The sequence below is a fragment of the Mobula birostris genome, chromosome 2 (assembly GCF_030028105.1).
Source record: "Mobula birostris isolate sMobBir1 chromosome 2, sMobBir1.hap1, whole genome shotgun sequence".
NCBI classification, from domain to species: Eukaryota; Metazoa; Chordata; class Chondrichthyes; order Myliobatiformes; family Myliobatidae; genus Mobula; species Mobula birostris.
In genome coordinates, this window is record NC_092371.1 from 171,627,283 (window position 1) to 171,651,583 (window position 24,301).

A 24,301-nucleotide genomic window follows, 5' to 3' on the forward strand; every position below is an offset into this window, starting at 1 on the left:
GCCCAGGTAATCAAGAACCTATCGACCTCCACCTTAAATGTGTCCGATAACCTGGCCTCCCCAGGCGCCTGTGGCAGTGAAATCCATAGATTCACCACCCTCTGACTATAGAAATTCCTCCTCACCTCCGTTTTAAACTGGAGCACCCGATGGATACCCATGCAGTAATGGGGAGAATGTACAAACTCCTGACAGCGGTGCCAGAATTGAACTCGGGACTGTGATGCCCTGAGCTACATTGCGTTGTGCTAGCCACTACACCACTATGGTGCCACATGGCAGCATAGCAGTTCCTGATTGTTTATATACATTCTTATTATAATGAATTGTACTATTTATGTATTGCACCATCCTGCTGCTGCAAAACAACAAATTTCATGACATGCGGCAGTAAACCTGATTCTGATTCTGATTCTGTAGTGCAGTTTTAATGTCTGCAGTTCTTACAAAATGCTGGAGGAACTCAGCAGGTCAGGTAGCATCTACAGTATGGAGAGGAATAAACAGCCGATGTTTCAGGCTGAGCTCTTCATCAGGTCTGGAAAGGAAGGGGGAAGAAGTTCCAGTCCTGATGAAGGGTCTTGGCCTGAAACATCAGCTGTTTATTCATCTCCTTAGATGTTCCTTGACCTGCTGAGTTCCTCCTGCATTTTGTGTGTGTTACTCTGGATTTCTAGGATCTGAAGAATCTCTTGTCTGATGTTCATATCAGCCGCCCTCTGACTGACAGTTTTACATTTTGTACCCTGTCTATTCCAAAAGGAATACTTATACGCAACATAATCAGTAAATTTTAGTGCAAAATTTGAAGGTTTGTGTCTAATCTTCATATTTTAATAGCTTTGAACCATCTCTCCCACACACCAAAACCCATGTGCTCTTCAAAGCTGAAAATCAGCCCAAATTGTCCAAACTCAAAGTTCAAAATTAAAGTTAGACCATAAGATCATAAGATATAGGAGCAGAAGTAGGCCATTTGGCCCATTGAGTCTGCTCCACCATTCAATCATGGGCTGATCCAATTCTTCCAGTCATCCCCACTCCTCTGCCTTCTCCCCATACCCTTTGTTGCCCTGGCTAATCAAGAATCTATCTATGTGTGCCTTAAATGCACCCAGTGACTTGGCCTCCACAGTTGCTCAAGGCAACAAATTCTACAGATTTACAACCCTCTGACTAAAGTAGTTTCTCGGCATCTCTGTTCTAAATGAATGTCCTTCAATCCTGAAGTCATGCCCTCTTGTCCTAGACTCCCCTACCATGGGAAATAGCTGCCACATCTAATATGTTCAGGCCTTTTAACATTCAGAATGTTTCTACGAGATCCTCCCTCATTCTCCTGAACTCCAGGGAATACAACCCGGGAGCTACCAGACATTCCTCATATGGTAACCCTTTCATTCCTGGAATCATTCTCATGAATCTTTTCTGAACCCTCTCCAATGTCAGTATATCCTTTCTAAAATAAGGAGCCCAAAACTGCACGCAGTACTCCAAGTTTGGTCTCACGAGTGCCTTTTAAAGCCTCAACATCACGTCCCTGCTCTTATATTCTATACCTCTAGAAATGAATGCCAACATTGCATTCGCCTTCTTCACCACTGACTCAACCTGGAGGTTAACCTTTAGGGTATCCTGCACAAGGGCTCCCAAGTCCCTTTGCATCTCTGCATTTTGAATTCTCTGCCCATCTAAGTAATGGTCTGCCCATTTATTTCTTCCATAAAAGTGCATAACCATACACTTTCCAATATTGTATTTCATTTGCCACTTCTTTGCCCATTCCCTAAACTCTCTAAGTCTCTCTGCAGGCTCTTTGTTTCCTCAACACTACCCACTCCTCCACCTAACTTTGTATCATTGGCAAATTTAGCCACAAATCCATTAATCCCATAGTCCAACTCATTGACATACATCATAAAAAGCAGCGATCTCAACACCGACCCCTGTGGAACTCCACTGGTAACCGACAGCCAGCCAGAATAGGATTCTTTATTCCCACACTGTTTTCTGCTGATCAGCCAATGCTCCACCCATGCTAGTAACTCCCCTGTAATTCCATGTGCTAAGCAGCCTCATGTGTGGCATCTTTTCAAAGGCCTTCTGAAAATTCAAGTACACCACATCTACTACATCTCCTTTGTCTACCCTGCTTGTAATTTCCTCAAGAATTGCAGTAGGTTAGGCAGGCAGGATTTTCCTTTCAGGAAACCTTGCAGGCTTTGGCCTATCTTGTCACATGCCTCCAGGAACTCCGTAATCTCATCCCCATCAATCGATTCCAACAAACTCCCAACAACTGATGTCAGGCTAACAGGTCTATAGTTTCCTTTCTGCTACCTCCCACCCTTCTTAAATAGTGGAGTAACATTTGCAATTTTCCAGTCATCTGGAACAATGCCAGAATCTATCGATTCTTCAAAGATCATTGTTAGTGCCTCCGCAATCTCTCCAGCTACTTCCTTCAGAACCCAAGGGTGCATTTCATCAGGTCCAGGAGACTTATCCACCCTCAGACTATTAAGCTTCCTGAGCACCTTCTCAGTCATAATTTTCACTGCACAAACTTCACTTCCCTGACAGTCTTGAATATCCGGTATACTGCAGATGTCTTCCACTGTGAAGACTGATGCAAAATACACATTCAATTCGTCTGCCATCTCTGCATCTCTCATTACAATATCTCCAGCATCATTTTGTATTGGTCCTATATCTACCCCCGGCTCTCTTTTACCCCTTATATACTTAAAAAAGCTTTTAGTATCTGCTCTGATATTAGTCACTTGCTTCCTTTCATAATTAATCTTTTCTTTCCTAATGACCTTCTTAGTTTCCTTCTGCAAGTTTTTAAAAGACCTCCCAATCCTCTTACCTTACCACTAGCTTTGGCTTCCTTGTAAGCCCTCTCTTTTGCTTTTACTTTGACTCTGACTTCACTTGTCAGCCATGGTAGTGTCCTTCTTCCATTCAAAAAATTCTTCTTATTTGGAATGTATCTGTCTTGCACTTCTCCCATTTTTCGCAGAAACTCCAGCCATTGCTGCCCCGCTGTCCTTCCTGCTAGTGTCCCTTTCCAGTCAACCTTGGCCAGTTCCCCTCTTATGCCATTGTAATTTCCTTTATTCCACTGAAATACCGACACACAGGAATTTAGTTTCTCCTTCTTAAATTTCAAAGTGAACTTGATCATATTGTGATCACTGTTTCGTAAGGGTTCCTTAAACTGCAGCTCTCTTATCACCTCCAGATCATTGCACAACACCCAATCTAGCACAGCCGATCCCCCAGTGGGTTCAACAACAAGCCATTCCTTAGAGATTCTACAAATTCTCTCTCTCAAGGTCCAGTACTGGCCTAGTTTTCCCAATTCACTTTCCTGTTAAACTCCCTAACAATTATCATAACATTGCCCTTCTGACATGCCTTTTCTATCTCCTGTTGTAATTTGTAATCCATATCCTGGCTGCTGTTTAGAGGCCTGTATACAACTGCCATTAGAGTCCTTTTACTCTTGCCATTTCTTAACTCAACCCATAGAGACTCTACACCTTCCGATCCTATGTCATCCCTTTCTACTGATTTAGTATTATTTCTTATACACAGGATCCACACCACCCCCTCTGCCAACTAACCTAAAAGTGCTGGATAAATTTGTTATCAAAGTTCGCAAATGTCATTATATACTACCATGGTACTCATTTTCCTGTGGGCATTTACATAGATACAAAGAAACACAATAGAATCAATGAAAAACTACACACAAAGACAAACAAACAGCCAACTGGCAAAGAAGTTGGCTGCTTATCAAATGACACCTGTAAGACCAAATCCTAAACAATGTAGGTACCTCAGATGCAGATCAAAGGTAGGTAGAGTAAACTTTGGGAGCTTAGTGATCTGACCAAAAGACCATAAGGCCATTAGACATAAGTGCGGCTTTAGACCATTTGGCCCATTGTGTCTACTCCATCATTCCACCTTTGCTGATTAATTATCCCGCTCAACCCTATTCTCCTGCCTTTTCCCTGTAACCTTTGATGCCCTTACTAGTCAAGAACCTATCACCCTCCATTTTAAATATACCCAACAACTTGGCCTCCACAGCTGTCTGTTGTAATGAATTCCACAGATTTACTACCCTCTGGCTAAAGAAATTCCTCCTTTTCTCTGATCTGGATTGATGTCCCCCTATTCTGAGGCTGTGCTCTCTGGTCCATGACTCTTTCACTATTGGAAACCTGCTCTCCACATCCACTCTATCTAGGCCTTTCAATATTCAATAGGTTTGATAAAAGTACTGAAGAACAAAAGGCGATGGAGAACATCTGCTCTCAATTGTTGGCCAAGGAGCTGTCGAATTCTCCTAGCTATGCAGTTATTCAACTTTGTCAATCTTGCTGGAATCTCTACAATTAGTTTGTTAATATGTGGTAGATGTTTATGTCGTTTTGTCTCTCTGGAAATATCTTATCAGTCCTCCATGACACAATTTGTAATCTGACAGCAAGTATTTAAACAAATGCTTGTGCTAATAAAGCATGTTAAATAAACATTGCAGCCAATTACCAGGAAGACATTAAATAAACATAGCTCAACTTGACCTCTCAGGAAGTGTACACATTTTTGATAATTATGTTTGTCATTTATGTAAAAAATGCTTCTTTCCATTTTAATTTTGGAATCTTATATATGGAATTATATGAATGGAATATTAAGGAACATATTTTGAATATTTTATATCTTCCAGCTGACTTTAAATAAAATATTCAAGGCATAATCCAATATTGGGGTTTATGTAGATAAAAGTTGTTCATGTTTTGTTATCTATCAGAATCTGGTTTATTATCACTGACATTTCATGATATTGATTGTTGTGTGATAGCAGTATAGTGCAAGACATAAAAATGACCATAAGTTACAATAAAAAATAAATAATGCAAAAGGGAAACAGTGAGGTAGTGTTGATGAGTTCGAGGACCATTCAGAAATCTGATGGCAGATGGGAGGAAGCTGATCTTAAATGATTGATTGTGGGTGTTCAGCCTCCTGTACCTCATTATGATAGTAATGAGAAGGGGCATGTCCTGGACGATGAGGGCCATTAATGATGGATCTCTTTTTCTTAAGGCATCACCTCTTGCAGATCGCCTTGATGGTAGGGAGTCTATGATGGAGCTGGCTGAGTTTACGACCCTCTGCAGCCTCTTTTCATCCTGTGCAGTGGAGCCTCGATACCACAAGTTGATGCAACCAATCAGATGCTCTCCATGTGGTATATACGAGGGACATAGCCATTTGTAATCATGTATACTGCCAAATGAAACAATGTTTCTCTGGACAAAACTGCACAACATGTTACATATAACTCACACACATAATACATAAAGTAATATTACCACAATAAGTTAGCAAATACACTACAAGTTAAAAACTAACCAGAAAAATACTACTGGTGTTCGTATGTGGTGAGGCCTGGATGATAGCAGAGAGTTCTGTAGTCTTATAGCTCGGGGGGAGAAGCTGTTTCCCATCCTAACAGTTCTTATCCTAATGCTATGGTACCTCCTACTTGATGGTGTGGGGTCCATGAGACAGCTGGGCAGGTGGCAGAGATCTTTGACGATACTAAGGGCCCTGCGTGTACAGCACTCCTGGTAAGTATCTTGGATGGGTGGAAGAGCGACCTCAATAATCCATTCAGTAGTCTTCGCAGTCCTTTGTAGGGATGCAGTTAGATGCCTTGCAATTCCCATACCAGCTGGTCAGACCACTCTCCTGTAAAAATTGGTTAAAATGCTGGGGAAAGCTTCACTCACCTCAATCTCCCCAGGAAGTGGAGATGTTGCTGTGCTTTCTTAACCAAAGAGGTTGTGATGAGGGAAATTGAAGTCCAGCTGGTGAAGCTACCCCAGCACTATTGGGTAAGGAGATCCTGGATTTAGGCCCATTTAGGCAATTTCCAAGTCCGAATGGTGTGCAACTCAGAGAAGAACTGGAGATGTGATGTTCCATGTAGCTTGTGCCCTGCTCCTTCTTGGCAGCACAGGTGTAGGAGCTGTTTTGTCAGGGGGCATGGGTAGAGTGCATTTTGTCACTGGCACACACTGTAATCTCATGGATGACTACTGTGAGTAATTGCAAATCCTTGTAGAGACATTTTGGGAAGAGTTAAGTACAGGTTCACTTCTGGAATCATCATTATAGGAAGAATGTGCAAGTTTTAGAGAGAGTGCAGAGAAGATTTTCCAGGATGCTGCTTACATTAAGGGAAATGTCTTATGAGGAAAAATTGAATGAGCTATGTGTGAAGGGGGATGAGCAGCAACTTGACAGAGGCGTATGAGATTATAAAAAGCATAGATAAAGTGGACAGCCTGTGGCTTATTTCCAGGGTGGCAATAGCTAATACCAGAGTTCTTTTTTCTAAGAGGAATGAAGGAAAGTTTAAGAGAGATGTCAGTTCCTTACACAGAGAGTGATGGATATTTGGAATGCACTGCTGGGGATGGTGATAGAAGCAAATGCACTAGAGTCACAGAGATGAAATAAAAGTGGAGGAGGGTTATGGGCTGTGTAGGAGGGAAAGTTTAGATTGATTGTGGAATAGGTACATATAGGTCAGCACAACATCATGGACTGAAGGGCTATGTTCTTTAATTGTGAAGTTTGAGTCTACAGGACTCTGCAGGCATGAAACTGGTCTGCTGTCTATGGGATATATCAGCAGTTAAACTGTATGCCTTGATAGATTATTGTTGTGGTTCCTTTTCATGCCTTGTGGCGCACATTTTTGCTGTTTCTGTGGCATTTGACTATTTTTTGAGGCCGTGTTGCTAGCTCGACGCTCAACTCAGCATAGATGAAAAGCATGCAAAGAGCCAGACGGATTTGAACTTGGGACCATTCAGCTCGAAGCCCGGTGCTGATGCTGTTATACCACCAGCCAGCTTTTGATAGATTAATTACTGAATAATAACCATGTGGTTCATATTTATTATCTTTTCACTGGTGAGAGGGATTGTAAATAAGCTCATTTATTGTCACCTTTATAAAAGAACTGTGCTGTGTAATAGCACGATCATTCAAGTTAAGTATGATACTCTCCTGAGGGGCTGTCTATTGGTCGACCTTCAGGTGGTTGTAGAGGTCGGTCCCGATCCACATAATCCTGCCCACTACAACACTTGCAAATCATCACGGGATGTAATTGAGATGTTAGAATGGATCCCTTAATGGCAAACGCCCGTGTGTGATTTTGTTTAATGTGGGGAGGCTGATGCATGGCAGCCACAACATGGCTCTCGACAATCGGGGTCAGGGTCCAGTGGCGTGGAGTGCAAGACCCTTCACTCTACAGCTTTGCTCCACCTTCACTGCCATTGTGATGTGTCATCATCTTCTGCCAGCCCCACTGCTGAGGTCTTGGTTCGATCACTCTTTGTCTGGAACCTCTCCCTTGACTTTACCACCATGGGTGACCCCACTAGGAACTGAGTGCCAGATGGCTAAATTCCAGATGGCATCACTCTTGGAATCTCAGGAACTCACAACTCTCTCCACCAGGACAAGGTGACAATCTTCGGAAGTGTGCTATAATACTCACAGATAAAATTCTTTATACAGAACAATTATAGTTTGGATAGCCACAGTATAATTAGCATTGCACAACAAAGTATTGCATTCTGTTAGGATAACAAATAAAAGAAAAGATGTTACTTAAAATGAACATGGGAAGAGCCGAAGTCCCGGGGAACATGTCAAACCCTGGCAACTGGGAGAGGTTGGTCAGGGTGAGTATTGGCCTTAATAAGCAGAGAACTAAGTTTCCTTGTAGTAAAGCTCCCATTTCCAAAGTTAGGTCTAGGATTAGAAGGCTGAGAGGGGATCTCATTGAAGCCTGTTGAATATTGAAAGGCCTAGATAGAGTGGACATGGAGAAGATGTTTCCTGTTGTGGGAGAGTCCAGGACCAGAGGGCATGGCTTCAGAATACAAGGGCATCCCTTCGGAGCAGAGGTGAGGAGGAATTTATTTAGCCAGAGGATCTGTGGAATTCATTACCACAAACAACTGTGGTGGCCAAGTCATTGGGTATGTTTAAAGTGGATGTTGGTAGGTTCTTGATTGGTGAGGGAGTCAAAGGTTACGGGGAGAAGACAGGAGAATGAGGTTGAGAGGGATAACAAATTAGTCAAGATGGAATGATGGAGCAGACTTGATGAGCCCAATGCCTATTTCTGTTCCTATGCCTTAATGTCCTAGGACCGTATCATCCAATGCTGATGGAGATGGAGGGTTGTGGACACAACTCAGCACATCACAGAACCAGCCTCCTCTCCGTGGACTTAGTCTACACTTTTCGCAGCCTTGGTAAAGTAGCCAACATAATCAAGGACCCCAACTACTCTGGACGTCCTTTCCACACCCTTTTCCCATTGGGCAGAAGATATAAAAGCTTGAAAGCATGTACCACTAGACTCAAAGACAGCTTTTACCCCACTGTTGTAAGACTATTAAGTGGTTCCCTTAGTATAATAAGAAGGACTCTTGACCTCACAATCTACCTGGTCATGATGTTGCACCCTATTGTCTAACTGCACTGCATTTTCTCTGTAGATGTTACACTTTATTCTGCATTGTTACGGTTTTACCAGGTTCTAGCTCAATGCACTGTGCAATGAATTGATCCATCCGAACAGTATGTAAGACAAGCTTTTAACTGCACCATGGTATGTGTGACAGTAGCAAATATAACACTAGTTCCAATTTCAAAAATTAAATTGCTAATTTGCAAATCCTGATTTCCTGAGCCTCTCCAGCATTATGCGATTTGATATTTAAATGTAGGGTTAGTTGTCAGAGAGTTGAGTATTTTTCTACTTTGAAGTTTTCACCCTTTATTTCATTTCTCTTTGCTCAAATAATTGACAGGAAAAGCAGATAACTGTTAACTCCAGAAGAGTCTGTCCCTTCAGAGCAGAGGGACCTGGAAGTACAATACATGCTTCCCTAAAAGTGACATCACAGGTGGACAGGGAGGCGAAGAAAGCATGTCGTATCTGACCTGAGTGTAAAAGTTAGGATGTTGTGTTGCAGTTGTTGAAGACTTTGATATAGAGAACATAGAACATTACAGCACAGTACTGGCTCTTTGTCCCACGATGTTGTGCTGAACTTTTAACCTACTCTAAGATCAATCTAACCCTTCCCTGCTACATAGCCCTTCATTTTTTTCCTATCATAAGACTATAAGACATAGGAGCAGAATTAGCTCTTTAGGCCCATCAAGTCTGCTCCTCTATTCTGTTACGGCAGTTTTGTTATCCTCTCAACCCCATTCTCCTGCCTTCTCCCCATAATCTGACTAATCAAGAACCTATGAACTTCTGCTTTAAATATACTTAATGTCTGGGCCTCCACAGCCATCTGTGGCAATGCATTCCACAGATTCACCACCCTCTGGTTCAAGACATTTCTCATCATCTCTGTTCTAAATGCCTCTGTTAGGGCATTCAGTTTAGAAGTTATGATGCTTTACTGCAGTTGTTAGAGACCAATGCAGAGAACATAGAACATATAATATAGAACATTACAGCACAATACAGGCCCTTTGGCCCATGGCATTTAACCTATTTTAAGATCAATATAACGTTTCCCTCCCACAGAGTGCTCTATTTTTCATTCATCTATTTTCCTATCTAAGAATCTCTTAAATATTCCTCATGTATCTACTTCTTTCACCTCCCCAGCAGAATGTGCCATGCATCCGCCACTTTCTTTGTTAAAAACTTTGTTAAGATCTCCTATACTTGCCTCCCATCACCTTAAAATTATGCCCTCCTGTATTAGCCATTTCCACCCTTGGAAAAAGTCTCCGGCTATCCACTTGATTTATGCCTCTTATTATCATGTCATCTCTCATCCTCCTTCGCTGCATATTTGGAATATTGTGTTCGTTTAGGTCACTCTGCTGTAGGAAAAGTGTCATTAAACTGGTACGAGTGCAGCAAAGATTTACAAGGATGATGTCAGGACTTGAGGGACAAAGTCATGAAGAGAGATTGATCAGATTGGGACTTCTTTCATTGGAGCATAGGGGAATGAAGGGTAATAGGAGCAGTATAAAATTATGAGTGGCATACATGGGGTGAATGTACTCAATCTTTTTTCTCAGGGTTGGGAAATCAATAACTAGAGAACATGGGTTTAAGATAAGAAGGGAGGGATTTAATAGGACCATGAAGGGCAACATTTTCAGAGGAAGTGGCTGAAGCAGGTACATTAACAACGCTCAATAAAAACTTGGACGGGTATGTGGGGATGAGCCGGATGTAAGCAAATGAGACTAAACGAGATGGGAAATCTTGGCTAGCATGGATCATTTGGGCCATAGGGCCAAACTTCTGTGTTATATAACTCTATGACTCCAATTGCAAGTGCTCCCAAAATACAAGCAACTTGTTGTCTTTATTCTTGCTTAGTCGCCTTAAGTTGTTAATCATTTAAAAATATTCAGAATATCTCATTAAATTTTAAAAATATAATCACAGTAACTGTGAAGAGTTCTAGTTATTTATTTTACTGAGGAGGTAGTTTTTTATACCAATGGCCAAACTAGTGCATGAACTTTTATCAACTAAGACTTTTTATTTGCAATTAGGTAATAGTTTAGATTTAGCTGAGCAACTTTCCATAATGTAATGTAACCAAACATAAACCGAATAGAAACACAAGGAAATATTTCCGTAAATTATACAATTTAAACAGTTGCTGGGTTTCAGTTGTAAAAAGCATGATTCTTATGATTTGAATGCAAGCAGCATCTGGACTGTAAACAAATACACGTGATTATCTGCCCTAAAGTCCCACATCACAACCACCAGCTACTTCCCTCCAAACATTTGATTCTTGGAACAAGCCGTACAACCCTAATCGCTGCCTCAGTATATCAACACCGTAACTACTTGCAAGAATTGTGAATGATTTATGTATAGCTTTTGTTTCTCTTGAGAATGCTGTTTATCTGATGATGCATCTGTGATGCTGCTGGAAGTTTTTCATTGCACTCATGCCGACGATAATACGTCCAAATTTGACTTTGATAGCAAAGAAGGAATTCTATTAGTCATCATAATCCAGACTATTAATCTTACATAGGATTAATTATTCAGGATATAAATTGGAGGTTTGAGTGTATTGTGTCTGGTTCCACAGGCATGATTTATGGAGGATAACCTGGAATATCCTAGAAAAAATCAGCATGTCAGGACACATCTCAAAGCTAGGTTATTGCTAGCTTGTCCTTCTGAGAAATGTTAAAACTATTCTGATGAAGGATAATCAATTTGAAATATTCAGAATCAGATCAAGATCAGAATCAGGTTTAATATCACTGGCATATGTTGTGAAATTTGTTATTTTGTGGCAGCAATACATTGCAATACATAATAATAAAACTATAAATTACAATAAGTATATATTAAAAAATTAAATTAAGTAATTAATACAAAAAGAGAGGGAAAATACATGAGTTTATTACTTACTTACTTAGGCCAGCGCCCAGTGGAGCATAGGCCCTCGATGACCTCCCATCTCCATTGTTCTCTGAAGTCAATGGTGTGGTTGGAGTTCATCAATGCTTCTGCAATCCATTGCATCCACTGTACCGGGGATTGGTCTCTACAGCTTCAGCAGAGCCCTGATGGCCAGTCTTACCCATTTCCACCTCTCACAATGTTGGACTGTGAGAGGCCATGGGCTTATTGTCTGCACAGAAATCTGATGGTGGAAGGGAAGAAGCCATTCCTGAAACATCTTCAGGCTCTTGCACCTCCTCCTTGATGGTAGCAATGAGAAGAGGGCATGTCCTGGGTGATGGGGATCCTTAATGGTGGATAACGCTTTTTGACTTAATTACTTACTGCCTATTACGCCACTGAAATTTAGGGTAGCAATGAAGGTCCCCTGTTTCTGTCTGCCCTTGGCCATTTTCTCTATTGTGCCCCAGGTATAGTTCTGGGTCCTCATTTCTACCTCTACTGTACAGGGCCAAGTTGTCTTTAGTCTCCCGTATTTCTTCACCCTCAGGGGTCCAATGAAGTCCTATCTTGATGATGGAGTTGGCCTTTCTTCTCATCATGTGCCCAATCCATCTCTAACGTTTTCTCAAGTTGATTGTGGTCATGTCCTTTTGATAACACTGAAGGAGTAAGGTGTGGTTGGAGATCTTTCTTGACCAGAAAATACAGAGGATCATGGTATGAGGCATTGCCTTTTCAAGATGTCCTCAATGCTGGGAAAGCTAGTGCGTATGAAGGAGCTCCCTGAGATTGCAACTTTCTTCAGCTTTTTCTGATCCTGAGCAGTGGCTCCTCCATTCTATACAGATAACATGCTCTCCACAGTGTATCGTAGAAATTAGAAGTGTCTTTGGTGATATACCAGTTCTCCTCAAACTCCTAATGAAATATAGCTGCTATTGTGTCTTCACTGTAATTGCATCAATATATTGGGCCCAGGATAGATTCTCAGAGACGTTGACACCCAGGAACTTGAAACTGCTCACCCTTTCCACTTCTGATCCTTTGATGAGTGTTTCCTCAACTCCCTCTTCTTTGAAGTCCACAATGAATTCTTTAGTCTCACTATTGTTGAATGTAATGTGACACCACTCAACCAGCTGATGATCTACCTTTGTCCTGTACACCTCGCCACCATCTGAAATTCTGCCAAAAATAATTATGTCATCAGCAACTTTTTAGATGACATTTGAGCTGTGCCTAGCCACACTAATGTGGATGTAAAGAGATTAGAGCAGTGGGCTAAGCATGCATCCTTGAGGTGTGCCAATGTTGATTGTCAGCAAGGAGGAGATGTTCTTTCTGATCCGTCTCCTGGTGAGGAAGTCAAGGATCCATTTGAACAGAAGGGTACAGAAGCCCATGTTTTGGAGCTTGTTGATTACAGCTGAGGGTATAATTGTGTTGAATGCTGAGCTGTAGTCAATAAATGGCAGCCTGGTATAGTTATTACTATTGTCCAGGTGATTCAAGGTCAGTGGAGAGCCAGTGAGATTGCATCTGTGTTATAGATCTATAATGGCAATAGCGAAATGCAGCAGGTTCAGGTCCTTGCTTAGACGAGAGTTGATTCCAGCCATGACCAACCTCTCAAAACACTTCATTACCATAGATGTGAGTGCCACTGGGTGATAGTTGGTGAGACAGCTCTTCTTGGGCACTGGCAGGATCGTCTCCTTTTTGAAGCAGGGGAAATCTTCAACTGCAGCAATGAGAAATTGAAGATGTCCTTGATCACTCCTCCCAGTTGGTTGGCACAGATTTTCAGAGCTCTGCCAGGTACACTATCAGGACCTGATACCTTACGAGGGTTTACCCTCTTGAAAGATGTCCTGATGCCGGCCTCTAAGACAGAGATCACAGGGTCACCAGATGCTAAAGAGCTTCACACAGGTGTAGTTTTATTTTCCCTTTTAAAGCATGCATAAAAAGCGTTGAGCTCATCTAGCAGTGAAGCATTACAGCCATTCATGCTGTTAGGTTTCACCTTGTAGGAAGTAATGGCCTGCAAACCCTGTCATAGCTGATGTGCAACTAGTTCACCCTCTAATCTCAATGGGAATTGTTTTTTCACTCTTAAAATACCCTTCCATAGGTTGTACCAGTGTTGAATGCCATAGCACTTGTCCTCAGCAGACTATGAATCTCCTGGTTCATCCTTGGCTTTTGGTTTTGGTATATTTGGTATGTTCTCAAAGGCATATACGCACTCACACAGGTCTTGTTGAAGTGGGTGACAAATAAGGCATATTCATTCAAGCTTGAAGGTGAGTCTCTGAATGTTGTCCAGTCCACTGAGTCCTGTAAGCACTCCTCCATCTTCCTTGACCATACCTTCATGGTCCTCACCACTGGGGCTGTGGTCTTTCAGCTCTCCTTATATGATGGGAGTTTCCAAAGTATGGGAGTGGGATGATGCAGTAAGCATTTTTGATGGTGATATATAACAGTTGTTAAGTCTGTTGGCTCCTCTGGTACTGCAGGTGATATATTACTGGTAGTTGTTCAGAGACTTATTCAAGCTGGCCTGGTTGAAACCTCCCTCAGTGATAGGGAAGGCATCAAGGTGTGCAGTTTTGTGTCTTTTGATTACGTTGCTCAGCTGCTCCAGTGCCTGGTGATGTTGGCCTGAGGTGGAATGTATACCACTACCAGGATGAATTGATCATTAAGCCTGGTGTACCTGCTTTCGGGCTTTTGTACCTTCTGCCCACTGGGAGAAGGGAGAAGTGAGAATGTCCGAGGTCAGTGGGGTCTCTTATTATGCTGGCTGCTTTACTGAGGCAGCGAAAGTATTGATAGTGTATAAATGCATGGTTGACGATCGATGCAGACTGGTTGGGCTGATAAGCGGATTCCCCAAGACTCTATGACTCTAATCTCGAGATTTCTAAAATATTTATTTTTTGTTTTTAAAAAGGGAAGTAAACTAAAGCATTTACTTCTGCTTCAACCACAGGTATGTGTCTTGTGCAGTTGGGTGTCCATATGAAGGAACCATCGCCCCAGCAAAAGTTGCAGAGGTAAGCCATACAACCAGTCTGAAACTAATGACGGTGTTCGTACATACATCTTCCAAAAACAATGAGAATTGCAGAGTTGTTAATAATTTGAGGAAAAAAACATAAAAGCAAGTGCCCTTTCTGGTGTCTATATCTCTGTTAATGGTGTAAGAAACAGGAATTCAAGAGAGATTTAAAAGCTTTTCGCAACGTTCAAAGGAGCTGAAGGGTTTGGAATGTTAGAGCGTTCATGGGAAAGAGAAAATTCTTACAGAGGACTTTGGAACTGAATTCTAAACTCTGATGGCATGGCAGTTTGTGAGCCTGTCACAAAACATATCCTTATCAACTTCAAAACCATTACCCATTATTAAAGCAACACACACAAAATGCTGGAGGAGCTCAGCAGGCCAGGCAGCATCTGTGGAAAAGTGTATAGTCGACATTTCAGGCCAAGACTCTTTGTCGGGACTGGAGAAGAAAAGATGAGGAGTCAGAGCCATAATTAACTAAACTTCTAGAGTTCTCTCACAAAACTTATTAAAATATGAATTAGCTGCTCTGTTAATTCCTGCATACATCAGGTGTGGTTGTAATTTCTCTGAATTGAGGACATCCAAATTGTAGCCATTGAATTCAACACTTTTTTAAATGGTAAATTGGCTTATTATTGTCATATGTACTGAGGTACAATGAAAAACTTTGTATGGCATGCCTTCTCCTCAGGTCATTTCATCACATCAGTTCATTGAGGTAGCACAGAGAAAACAATAACGGGGCAGAATAAGAATACAGTTACGGAGAAAGTGCAGTGCAGGCAGAAAATAAAGTGAAGGTCATAATGAGGTAGATTGTGAGTCCATCTGATTGTACTGGAAAAAGTTCAATAGTCTTATTACTGCTGGAGGGAAGCTGTCTTTGAGCCCCGTGGTACATGCTTTCAGGCTTTTGTATCTTCTGCCTGATGGGAGAATGTCGGGTGGTTGGATATCTGCTTTACTGATGCAGTGGGAAGCATAGGCAAAGTGCTTGGAAAGGAGCTGTGACTAGAAGTTAATGGAGAAGCCACCCCAATAGCAAGGCAAAGTTGCAACAGGCCTACACTAATTGGCCACTTTATTAGAATCACCTCTATACCTGCTCGTTAATACAAATATCTAATCAGCCAATAATGTGGGAGCAGCTCAGTGCATAAAAGCATGCAGACATGGTCAAGAGGCTCAGTTATTTTTCAGACCAAACATCAGAATGGGAAAACATTTAATCTAAGTGACTTTGACAGTGCAATGATTGTTGGTGCTAGACGGGGTGGTTTGAGCATCTCAGAAACTGCTGAGCTCTTGTACAACAGACTCTAGAGTTTGCAGAGGATGGTGTGAAAAACAAACAAAAAAAACAGCTGGCAGTTCTTTACATGAAAATACCTTGTTAATGAGAGAGGTCAGAGGAGAATGGCCAGACTGGTTCAAGCTGACAAGAAAGCGACAGTAACTCAAATAACCATGTGTTACAACAGTGGTGTGCGTGTGCAGAAGAGCATCTCTGAACGGATAACACGTCGAACCTTGACGTGGATTGGTTTCAACAGCAGAAGACTACGAACATGTACTCAGTAGCCAATTTATTGATGTCAAACTAGGTAAAGAACATTGGAGAAGGGGCTGGTTTTTGTCTCCACAGCTCCTTGTAGTTTTTTGTGGTCTTTAGAAGAACAGTTGCCATACCAAGGTGTGATTCATTTAGATAGGATGCTTTCTATGGTGTATCTAAAAATTCCGTGAGTGTCAAAGCGGTCATGCCATATTTCTTTAGCTCCTGAGGAAGCAGAGGCACGGGAGCACTTTCTCGGCTGTGGCATCTACACGGTTGGACCAGAACAGACTATTGGTGATGCTGACTCCTAGGAACTTGAACCTCTCCTTCCTGTTCACTTCTCTGAAGGGTCTCAGCCTGAAATGTCGACTGTTTATTTCCCTCCATAGATGCTACCTGACCTGCTGAATTCCTCCTATATTTTGTGTGTGTTGCTCAATATTAACCAACACCTGCAGAATCTCTTGTGTCTCCACTTTTCTATCTAATGTTGGTCGTTTTGACATTTACAGGCTGCCATTTAGATTATGTTGGTCATTGAAATAAATAGACGCATTTCACTGTATGTTTTAATGTACATGTGACAAAAAAAGTTAATCTTTAAAAAAAATTCTCTCTCTGGAGAGTGAAATTAAATTCCACGTCATACTTCCTGCCACCATACAGGTTTCACCTTGTATGAAATGTTGTACTTTTTAACTTGTGACGTAAGTGCACCTATTATTTGTTCATTTATTTGTGGTAATATCACTTTATGTTTAGTGTGTGAGCTATCTGTACTGTGTTGTGTACCTTGGTCCAGAAGAGCATCGTTTCATTTGGCGGTATACATGTGTATGGTTGAAATGACCATAAACTTGAAGTTAACTCTAATTTTGCTTTGTAGGTGGCAAAACGAATGTACGATATAGGTTGCTATGAAATCTCTTTGGGAGACACCACGGGAATAGGGACTCCTGGTGACATGAAGGAATTGCTTCAAGCAGTGATGAAGGTGATTCCTAAAAATGCGTTGGCAGTTCATTGCCATGACACTTATGGACAAGCTTTAGCCAATGTCTATGTGGCTTTACAGGTAAGCCTGAGTTTAGTTGGAGAGTTATAAAATAGAGATTTTGCCATGATATAACATAGAGCTAAGTATTTGTTAGAATTAATTTTTCTCTTCATTATCAATATGTGACAATGCTTCATAGTACGCAGAGAGCACAGTATAGGACCTCTTCCCCTCTGCCATCAGATCTCTGCATTGTTCTATTACCTTAAAAATCCTAAGAACATAGAACATTACCGCACCTTACAGACTCTTCACCCCATGATGTTGTGCCAACTTTTAACCTACTCTAAGGTTAATCTATCCCTTCCCTCCCATAGAGCCCTCCATCTTTTCTTTCATCCGTTTAGCTGTCTAAATTTCTTAACTGTCCCTCATGCCCACCTCTATCACTAACCCTAGCAGCACACGTATCATCTACCCACCACTCTCTGTGTAAAAAAAAAATTACGTCCGACTTTCCTCCAATCACCTTAAAATTATGCCCCTTCATATTAGCCATTCCCACCCTGGGAAAATGATTTTGGCTGTCCACTTGATTTATGCTTCATCATCTGTATTGCCATTCTTATAGTGGGGGATTCTAGGACCAGGAGGCAAAGCTTCAGAATGCATGCATGCTCCTTTAGAACTGCGATGAGGAGAAATTTCTTTAGCCAGAGGGTGGTGAATCTGTGGACTTCATTGCCATAGACTGCTGTGGAGTATTTTTAAAGCAGAGGTGAATGGGTTCTTGAATAGTATGGGTGTCAGAGATTGTGGGCAGAAGGCCGGAAAAGGAGGTTGAGCTGGATGATAAACTAACTGTGATTGAATGGTGGAACAGACTCAATGGGTCAACGTGCTTGATTCTGCTCCTGTGCCTTTTGGTCTTATGGTGAACTACATTGTCGGCTCCCATCCATGACTCCATTACCTGATCCAGCTCTCATCCCCAGTGCTGATTAGTGACCCGATCAATCTAATATTTTTCCCATCACCTAACAAGTGAATGCACCAGATCAAGTTTTAAATGGTGAGTATAAATGTGTGTCTGTGTCTGTGTGTTTGTGTGTATGTCTGTGTGTATGTGTGTGTGTGTGTGTGTGTGTGTGTGTGTGTGTGTGTGTGTGTGTGTGTCCATGCTTGTGTGCTCAACTTATGGGGGCTGTTGGTTGGGAGATTGTGGAAAGCAGTCTCCCCTTCATGGATTCTGTCTACATTTCCTGCTGCCTCAGTTAAGCAGCCGGCGTAGTCAGAAACCTCACCCGCCCAATTCATTGTCTCATCTCTCTACTCTCGGTCTGAAGAAACAAAAGCCTGAAAGCTTGCAGCACGAGATTCAAGGACAGCTTCTACCCCGCTGTTATAAGATTATTAAACAGTCCCCAAGAAAGGTAAGTTGGACCTCACAATCTACCTTGTTATGATTTTGCACCTTGTTGCACTGCACTGCACTTTCTCTGTAGCTGCTACACTTTATTCTGCATTCTCTTATTGTTTTAAAGGGTGGCCGAAGCAGATACATTAGTGACATTCAGAAACTCTTAGATCGAAAATGATGGGTTATGTAGGAGGGAAGGGTTAGATTGATCTTGGAGTAGGTTAAAAGGTCAGCACAACAGTGTGGGCTGAAGGGCCTGTAATATTCTATGTTTTCCCTTGTACTTACTCAATACATTGTACAATGAATTGATATGCATGAGCAGTATGCAAGGCAAGTTTCTCACTGTAACTCTGTATACGTGACAATAATAAACCAATTCCACTAATGACAATGAGCTGGGGATTAAGTGCTGTGCTGAAAGGAATGTAGGTCAGTGGTGATGTTTGTGTGAGGATATATGAGGCAGCAACTGACAGAGCTGTGTGGATCGCAAAAATTCTGCTTGCAGTGAAGAAATAGTTCCCCAACCACAGAGTTTTTCGAATGCCCTTAGCATGGACCTCCTTGGCAATTCCTTTCCACAGCCTCCCTGGGTGTTTTCTGGGGAATGTGAGATGGGTGAGGGTGAGGAGGCCCTTGCTGGCTGGTGACAAACGCTCGTCCCTTTGCTTACTGAGCCAGAAGTTCCAGAGCCATGCAGAGTAAACTGAAATGCTCATACTCACACTCACTCTTTGTGGTAAATCCGCCCTCGCTTACATCTGTCAGACATCGTGCCAGCTGCTGTTAGTTTCAACTGGACAATACCATACATCGTGCCGGCTTCCCCTGGGTTTCAGCTGGACAATACCATACATCGTGCCAGCTGCCTTTGGGTTTCAGCTGGACAATACCACACCATGATAGTGTAGCGTTTTGTGCCAGTGACTCAGTTTCATTTCCTGCCGCAGACTGTAGTGAGCTTGTACATTCTCCCAGTGACTGTGTGGGCTTCCTCCGGGTGCTCTGGTTTCTTCCTACAGTCCAAAGACATATGACAATAAATTGCTGATGAGTGTTAGCAGGCTGCAAAGACTGACCATTGACAGGCAGTTTATCTCCCTGTCCTGTCCGACACTGATGTGTTTGTCATCCTGACCAGTCCCTGGGCAGAAATGATTGGATAAAATGTAGGAGAAAAGTTAGGCCATTCAGTCCATTTAATTGGCTCTGGGCCCAACTACCCAGTCGACACTGATATCACTCACTCACTCACTCACTCACTCACTCACACACACACACACACACACACACACACACACACACACACACACTCTCTCTCTCTCTCTCTCTCTCACACACACACACACTCACACTCTCTCTCTCTCTCTCTCTCTCTCTCTCACACACACACACACACACACACCCACACACACACACACCCACACCCACCCACCCACACACACAGAGAGAAAGATGCACACACACAAACACAGACAGACATTCACACACTCACAAGCAGTCATGACATGAACATCAATTTCTCTAACCATTGTAATTTCTGCTTCCTCTCTTTTTCCATTCCTTATTCTGACTCCCTCTTACCCCTTCTCTTCACATGTCCCTCACCTCCCTTTGGTGCCCATTTTCTTTACTTTCCTTCCATGATCCATTGGCCTTTCCTATCAGTTTCCTCCAGCTCCTTACTTTATCCCCATCCCCCACCCATCTATCTGTCCCTCTCCTGGTTACACCAGCTTCTACTTCCTCCCACCCACCTTATTCAGGCTTACTGTATACCCACTTTGTTTCCAGTCTTGACGAAGGGCCTCAGCTCCAAACTTCAACTGTTTATTCTCCTTCATAGAATTCCTTCTACATTTTGTGTGTGTTACTCAAAATTTTCAGCATTTGCAGAATCTCTAATAGTCATTATTTTTAATTCCTTTAGAGTAAACCTTCCTCCAAGTACGTTTATGGGCAGCATGGTAGCGGAACACTATTACTACGCCAGTGATTAGCGAAAAGAGTTCAATTCCCACCGTTATCTGTAAGGAGTTTATACATTCTCCCCATGACTGGGTGGGTTTCCTCCGTGTGCTCTGGTTTCCTCCCATTTTCTAAAAAAGACAGACGTTTCAGTAAAAGTTAATAGATCCACCCGGTCCATCTGTGCATTCTGTGGAAGGGAGGAGTCAGTGTACCACGCTTATATGGAGTGTGAGAGGTTGCAGCTGTTGGTTGAGTATCTGAAGGGGCTGCTGCTCAGGTTCTGGTTATACTTCAGCCCCGCGCTCCTTGTGTACGGGCACCCTGTACAGAAGGGGGCTGGTTGTGGGGAGGATCTACTGGTGGGCTTGCTTCTGGGCCTGGCCAAGATGGCCATTCATGGGTCTAGGCAATGGAAAGTTGAGGGCTTTGTCCGATCTGACTGCCTTCCCCTCTTCCAAGAATACGTTCACACCCGACAGCCCTTGGAGAGGGAGCATGTGGTCACAATGGGTATGTTAGGGGATTTACGGAGTGGTGGACCCCACCCCCCAACCCAGGAATTGACTGTTTTAAAAACTGTAGTAATCATATTTTAATTTGAATTTATTCACTGTCTTGTAAATACTGATTGTTTGTTCTTTGTGTAAATAAACCTGTTAAATAAAAACAAAATAAGTTGTGGGCACGCATAGTTGGTGCCAAGAGCATGGTGTCCTAGGACTGTGCTGGTTGCCAACGGAAATGATGCATTTCACTGTATGGTTTGATGATTCAATGTGCATATAACAAATACAACTAATCCTTTTCTTTAATTGTTACTAAAAAATTCCATTAGGAAGGCATACAGATGGTTTCACCAAGAAAGATAAGGCCAGTTTAAATTGCCATTTTGTTTGTTAGTCTTTTTCTACTTCAGTACAACTTCCTCTTCCCAAAAGTGAAACAGTTCTTTTCAGAGAAGTCCACGTTGACGTGAAAGCTTGAGACAAAGGTTCAGCTATTCAGCATATGTGAATGTGACAGCACATGTCATTCGCACCACATTCAAGTTCAGGGCAAAGGACACCCTTAAGGGTTCTGCTTTCTTTATCTCGAAATGGTTGAAGCACATGATGAGTTCCTGCCAGATGCAGAGGGATAAGGATCCTTTCATTATCCCTGTATGACAGAAAACCATGATCATAGGATACCCGAGAAAGAACTGAAAACCAGCCCAGCCCGCGGGGCAGATTATAAGGTTTTGTGGTAAAATAGTGTAAATGACAGGGGACTGGAACAGGTTTGCTGTTTAAAAGGCCCACTGTTCAACCCACTGAAAGACATGATGTGACTGCCTCACAGTCCCCATCTGCACTGATCTTTGGCAAACTGTCCTGAGGGTGTGTGAAGGTGGAAACCTCACAAAAAAACTTTTGAGTCCTGCACTGTCAATAATTTCCAGGAATTCTACTTCTTTCGACATGATAACTTCATTAATTGCATACTGCAATAATATGACTAAAAGGTGATATCACACGACACTAAATGAACTGAATAATTATTATCATTTACATTATCCCTGCTTCATTACATAATGGTACGAATGTAATTATTGATTATAACAGTCTAACAAAAATGTTTAAAGATACATTCAGTGGCCACTTTATTAGGTACCTCCTGTACCTAATAAAGTGGCCACTCAGTGTATGTTTGTGATCTTCTGCTGCTGTAGCCCATTCATTTCAAGGTTCAGGGTGTTTTGCATCCATAGATGCTCTTACGCACACTGCTGTTGTAATACACGGTTATTTGAGTTACTGTCGCCTCCCTGTCAGCTTGAACCAGTCTCCTCTGACCTCTCCCATTAACAAGATGTTTTCGCCTACAGAAATGCTGCGCACTGGAAGTTTTTAGCTTTTTGTACCATTGTCTGTAAACGCGTAGACTGTTATGTGTGAAAATCCCAGGAGGTCAGCACTTTCTGAGATGCTCAAACCACCCTGTCTGGCACCCAACAATCAATCCATGGTCAGAGTCAGTTGGATCACATTTCTTTCCCATTCTGATGTTTGGTCTGAAGAACGACTGAACCTCTAGACCATGTCTGCATGTATTTATGCATTGAGTTGTTGCTTCAGGATTGGCTGATTAGGTATTTGCATTAATGAGCAGGTGTACTTAATAAAGTGGCCTCTGAGTGCAAGTTGAAATGAGTAAAACTGATGGCTAAATACAAATATTAAAAAAATTGTAGTCCATATTCCTGATTCCCAGAACAGAAGTGTGGAAACAAAATTATAATTCCTCCACTACTGCCTAAATTACCTGCTTATTTGCTCTCGAGAAGGGTGTCATTAGCAAAGAGAGCATTGATAGCCAGTGTCTGATTACTCCAGAGTTGTCTGGCTTGCTGGACTTTCTGGCAGGCAATTAACCCTCAGCCACAGAAATCAGGAGTCACATGTAGGGACGGATGTGGGAGGTCGAAGAGATTTAGTTCTGCAATAGATATCACTAACTAGAATTTTAAATCAGAAATTGGTTTCAGGGTGTTTAATGTGACATAATTTAATATTCCCCATATATTTAATTGTCAAATGCTCACCACCCTCTCAGTGAGAATGTCAGAAGCAGAATCAGGATTTGAATTTGATTTATTAGCACTAATACATGCCATGAGCTTTGTTGTTTTGCAGCAGCAATACAATGCAATAGATAAAATATCACTCAAGGTTACAGAAAGAAATATAAAACAAGATAAACTTGTAGCAGAAAAAGAGAGCAAAAGTTCAGGTACTTTTTATGGGTTCATAGTCCGTTCAGAAATCTAATGGTGTAGTGGACAAAGCTGTTCCTAAAATGTTGAGTATGTGTCTTCGGACCCCTGTACCTCTTCCCCAGTGGTCGTAATGAGAGGAGGGCATGTCTTGGATGGTGAGGGTCCTTAATGATGGATGTTAGCTTATTGAGGCATTGCCTTTTGAAGATGTTTGCAATGGTTCCAAGGCTAGTGTCAATAATGGAGATGGCAGATTTTATAACCCATAAGACCATAAGATATAGAAGCATTTGGCCCATCAAGTCTGCTCCACCACCTCTTCATGGCTGATCCAATTTTCCTCTAAGCCCTAATCCCCTGCATTCTCTCTGTAGCCCTTCATGCCTTGACCAATGAAGAATCTTATCAACCTCTGCCTTGAATATACATAAAGACTTGGCCTCCACAGCTGCCTGTGGCAAGGAATTCCATAAATTCACTACTCTCTAGCTAAAGAAATTCCTTTTCTGTTCTATAAGGACACCCCTCTATTCTGAGGCTCTGTCCTGTGGTCTTAGATTCTCCCACCATAAGGAACGTCCTCTCCACATCCACATTATCAAGGCCTTTCACCATTCAAGGTTTCAAAGGTACATTTAATGTCAGAGAAATGTATACAATATACATCCTGAAATGCTTTTTCTTTGCAACCACCCACAAAACAGAGGAGTGCAACACCCACCACTGAGCACTCAAGTGTGAGCAAGGCAACAGTAAAGACACAGACTTGCAGTACTCCAAAGACTACATTGTTCACCTGGCATGCGACGTACCACAGGCTCTCTCTCTCCCTTATAAGGGAAAAAGAGATGTCTCCATTTGATAGGTTTCAATAAAATCTCCCCTTATTCTTCTGAATTCTAGTGAATACAGGCCCAGAGCCATCAAGCGCTCTTCATAAGACAAGCCATTCAAACCTGGAATCATTTTCGTGAACCTC

At 42.1% G+C, this 24,301-nt stretch overlaps 1 protein-coding gene across 2 annotated transcripts in view; it reads left to right on the forward strand.

Annotated features, from left to right (window-relative positions):
* hmgcll1 (3-hydroxymethyl-3-methylglutaryl-CoA lyase like 1) overlaps positions 1 to 24,301 on the forward strand; it is a 109,808-nt gene that overhangs the window by 42,619 nt on the left and 42,888 nt on the right. Inside the window, exons 6-8 of one of the 2 annotated variants that reach the window (XM_072278236.1) lie at positions 14,538 to 14,601; positions 17,060 to 17,248; positions 18,517 to 18,603. In XM_072278236.1, the coding sequence (XP_072134337.1) occupies positions 14,538 to 14,601; positions 17,060 to 17,248; positions 18,517 to 18,603 (340 nt within the window). The remainder of the gene's footprint in view (positions 1 to 14,537; positions 14,602 to 17,059; positions 17,249 to 18,516; positions 18,604 to 24,301) is intronic. The other variant, XM_072278245.1, reaches the window with a different exon arrangement.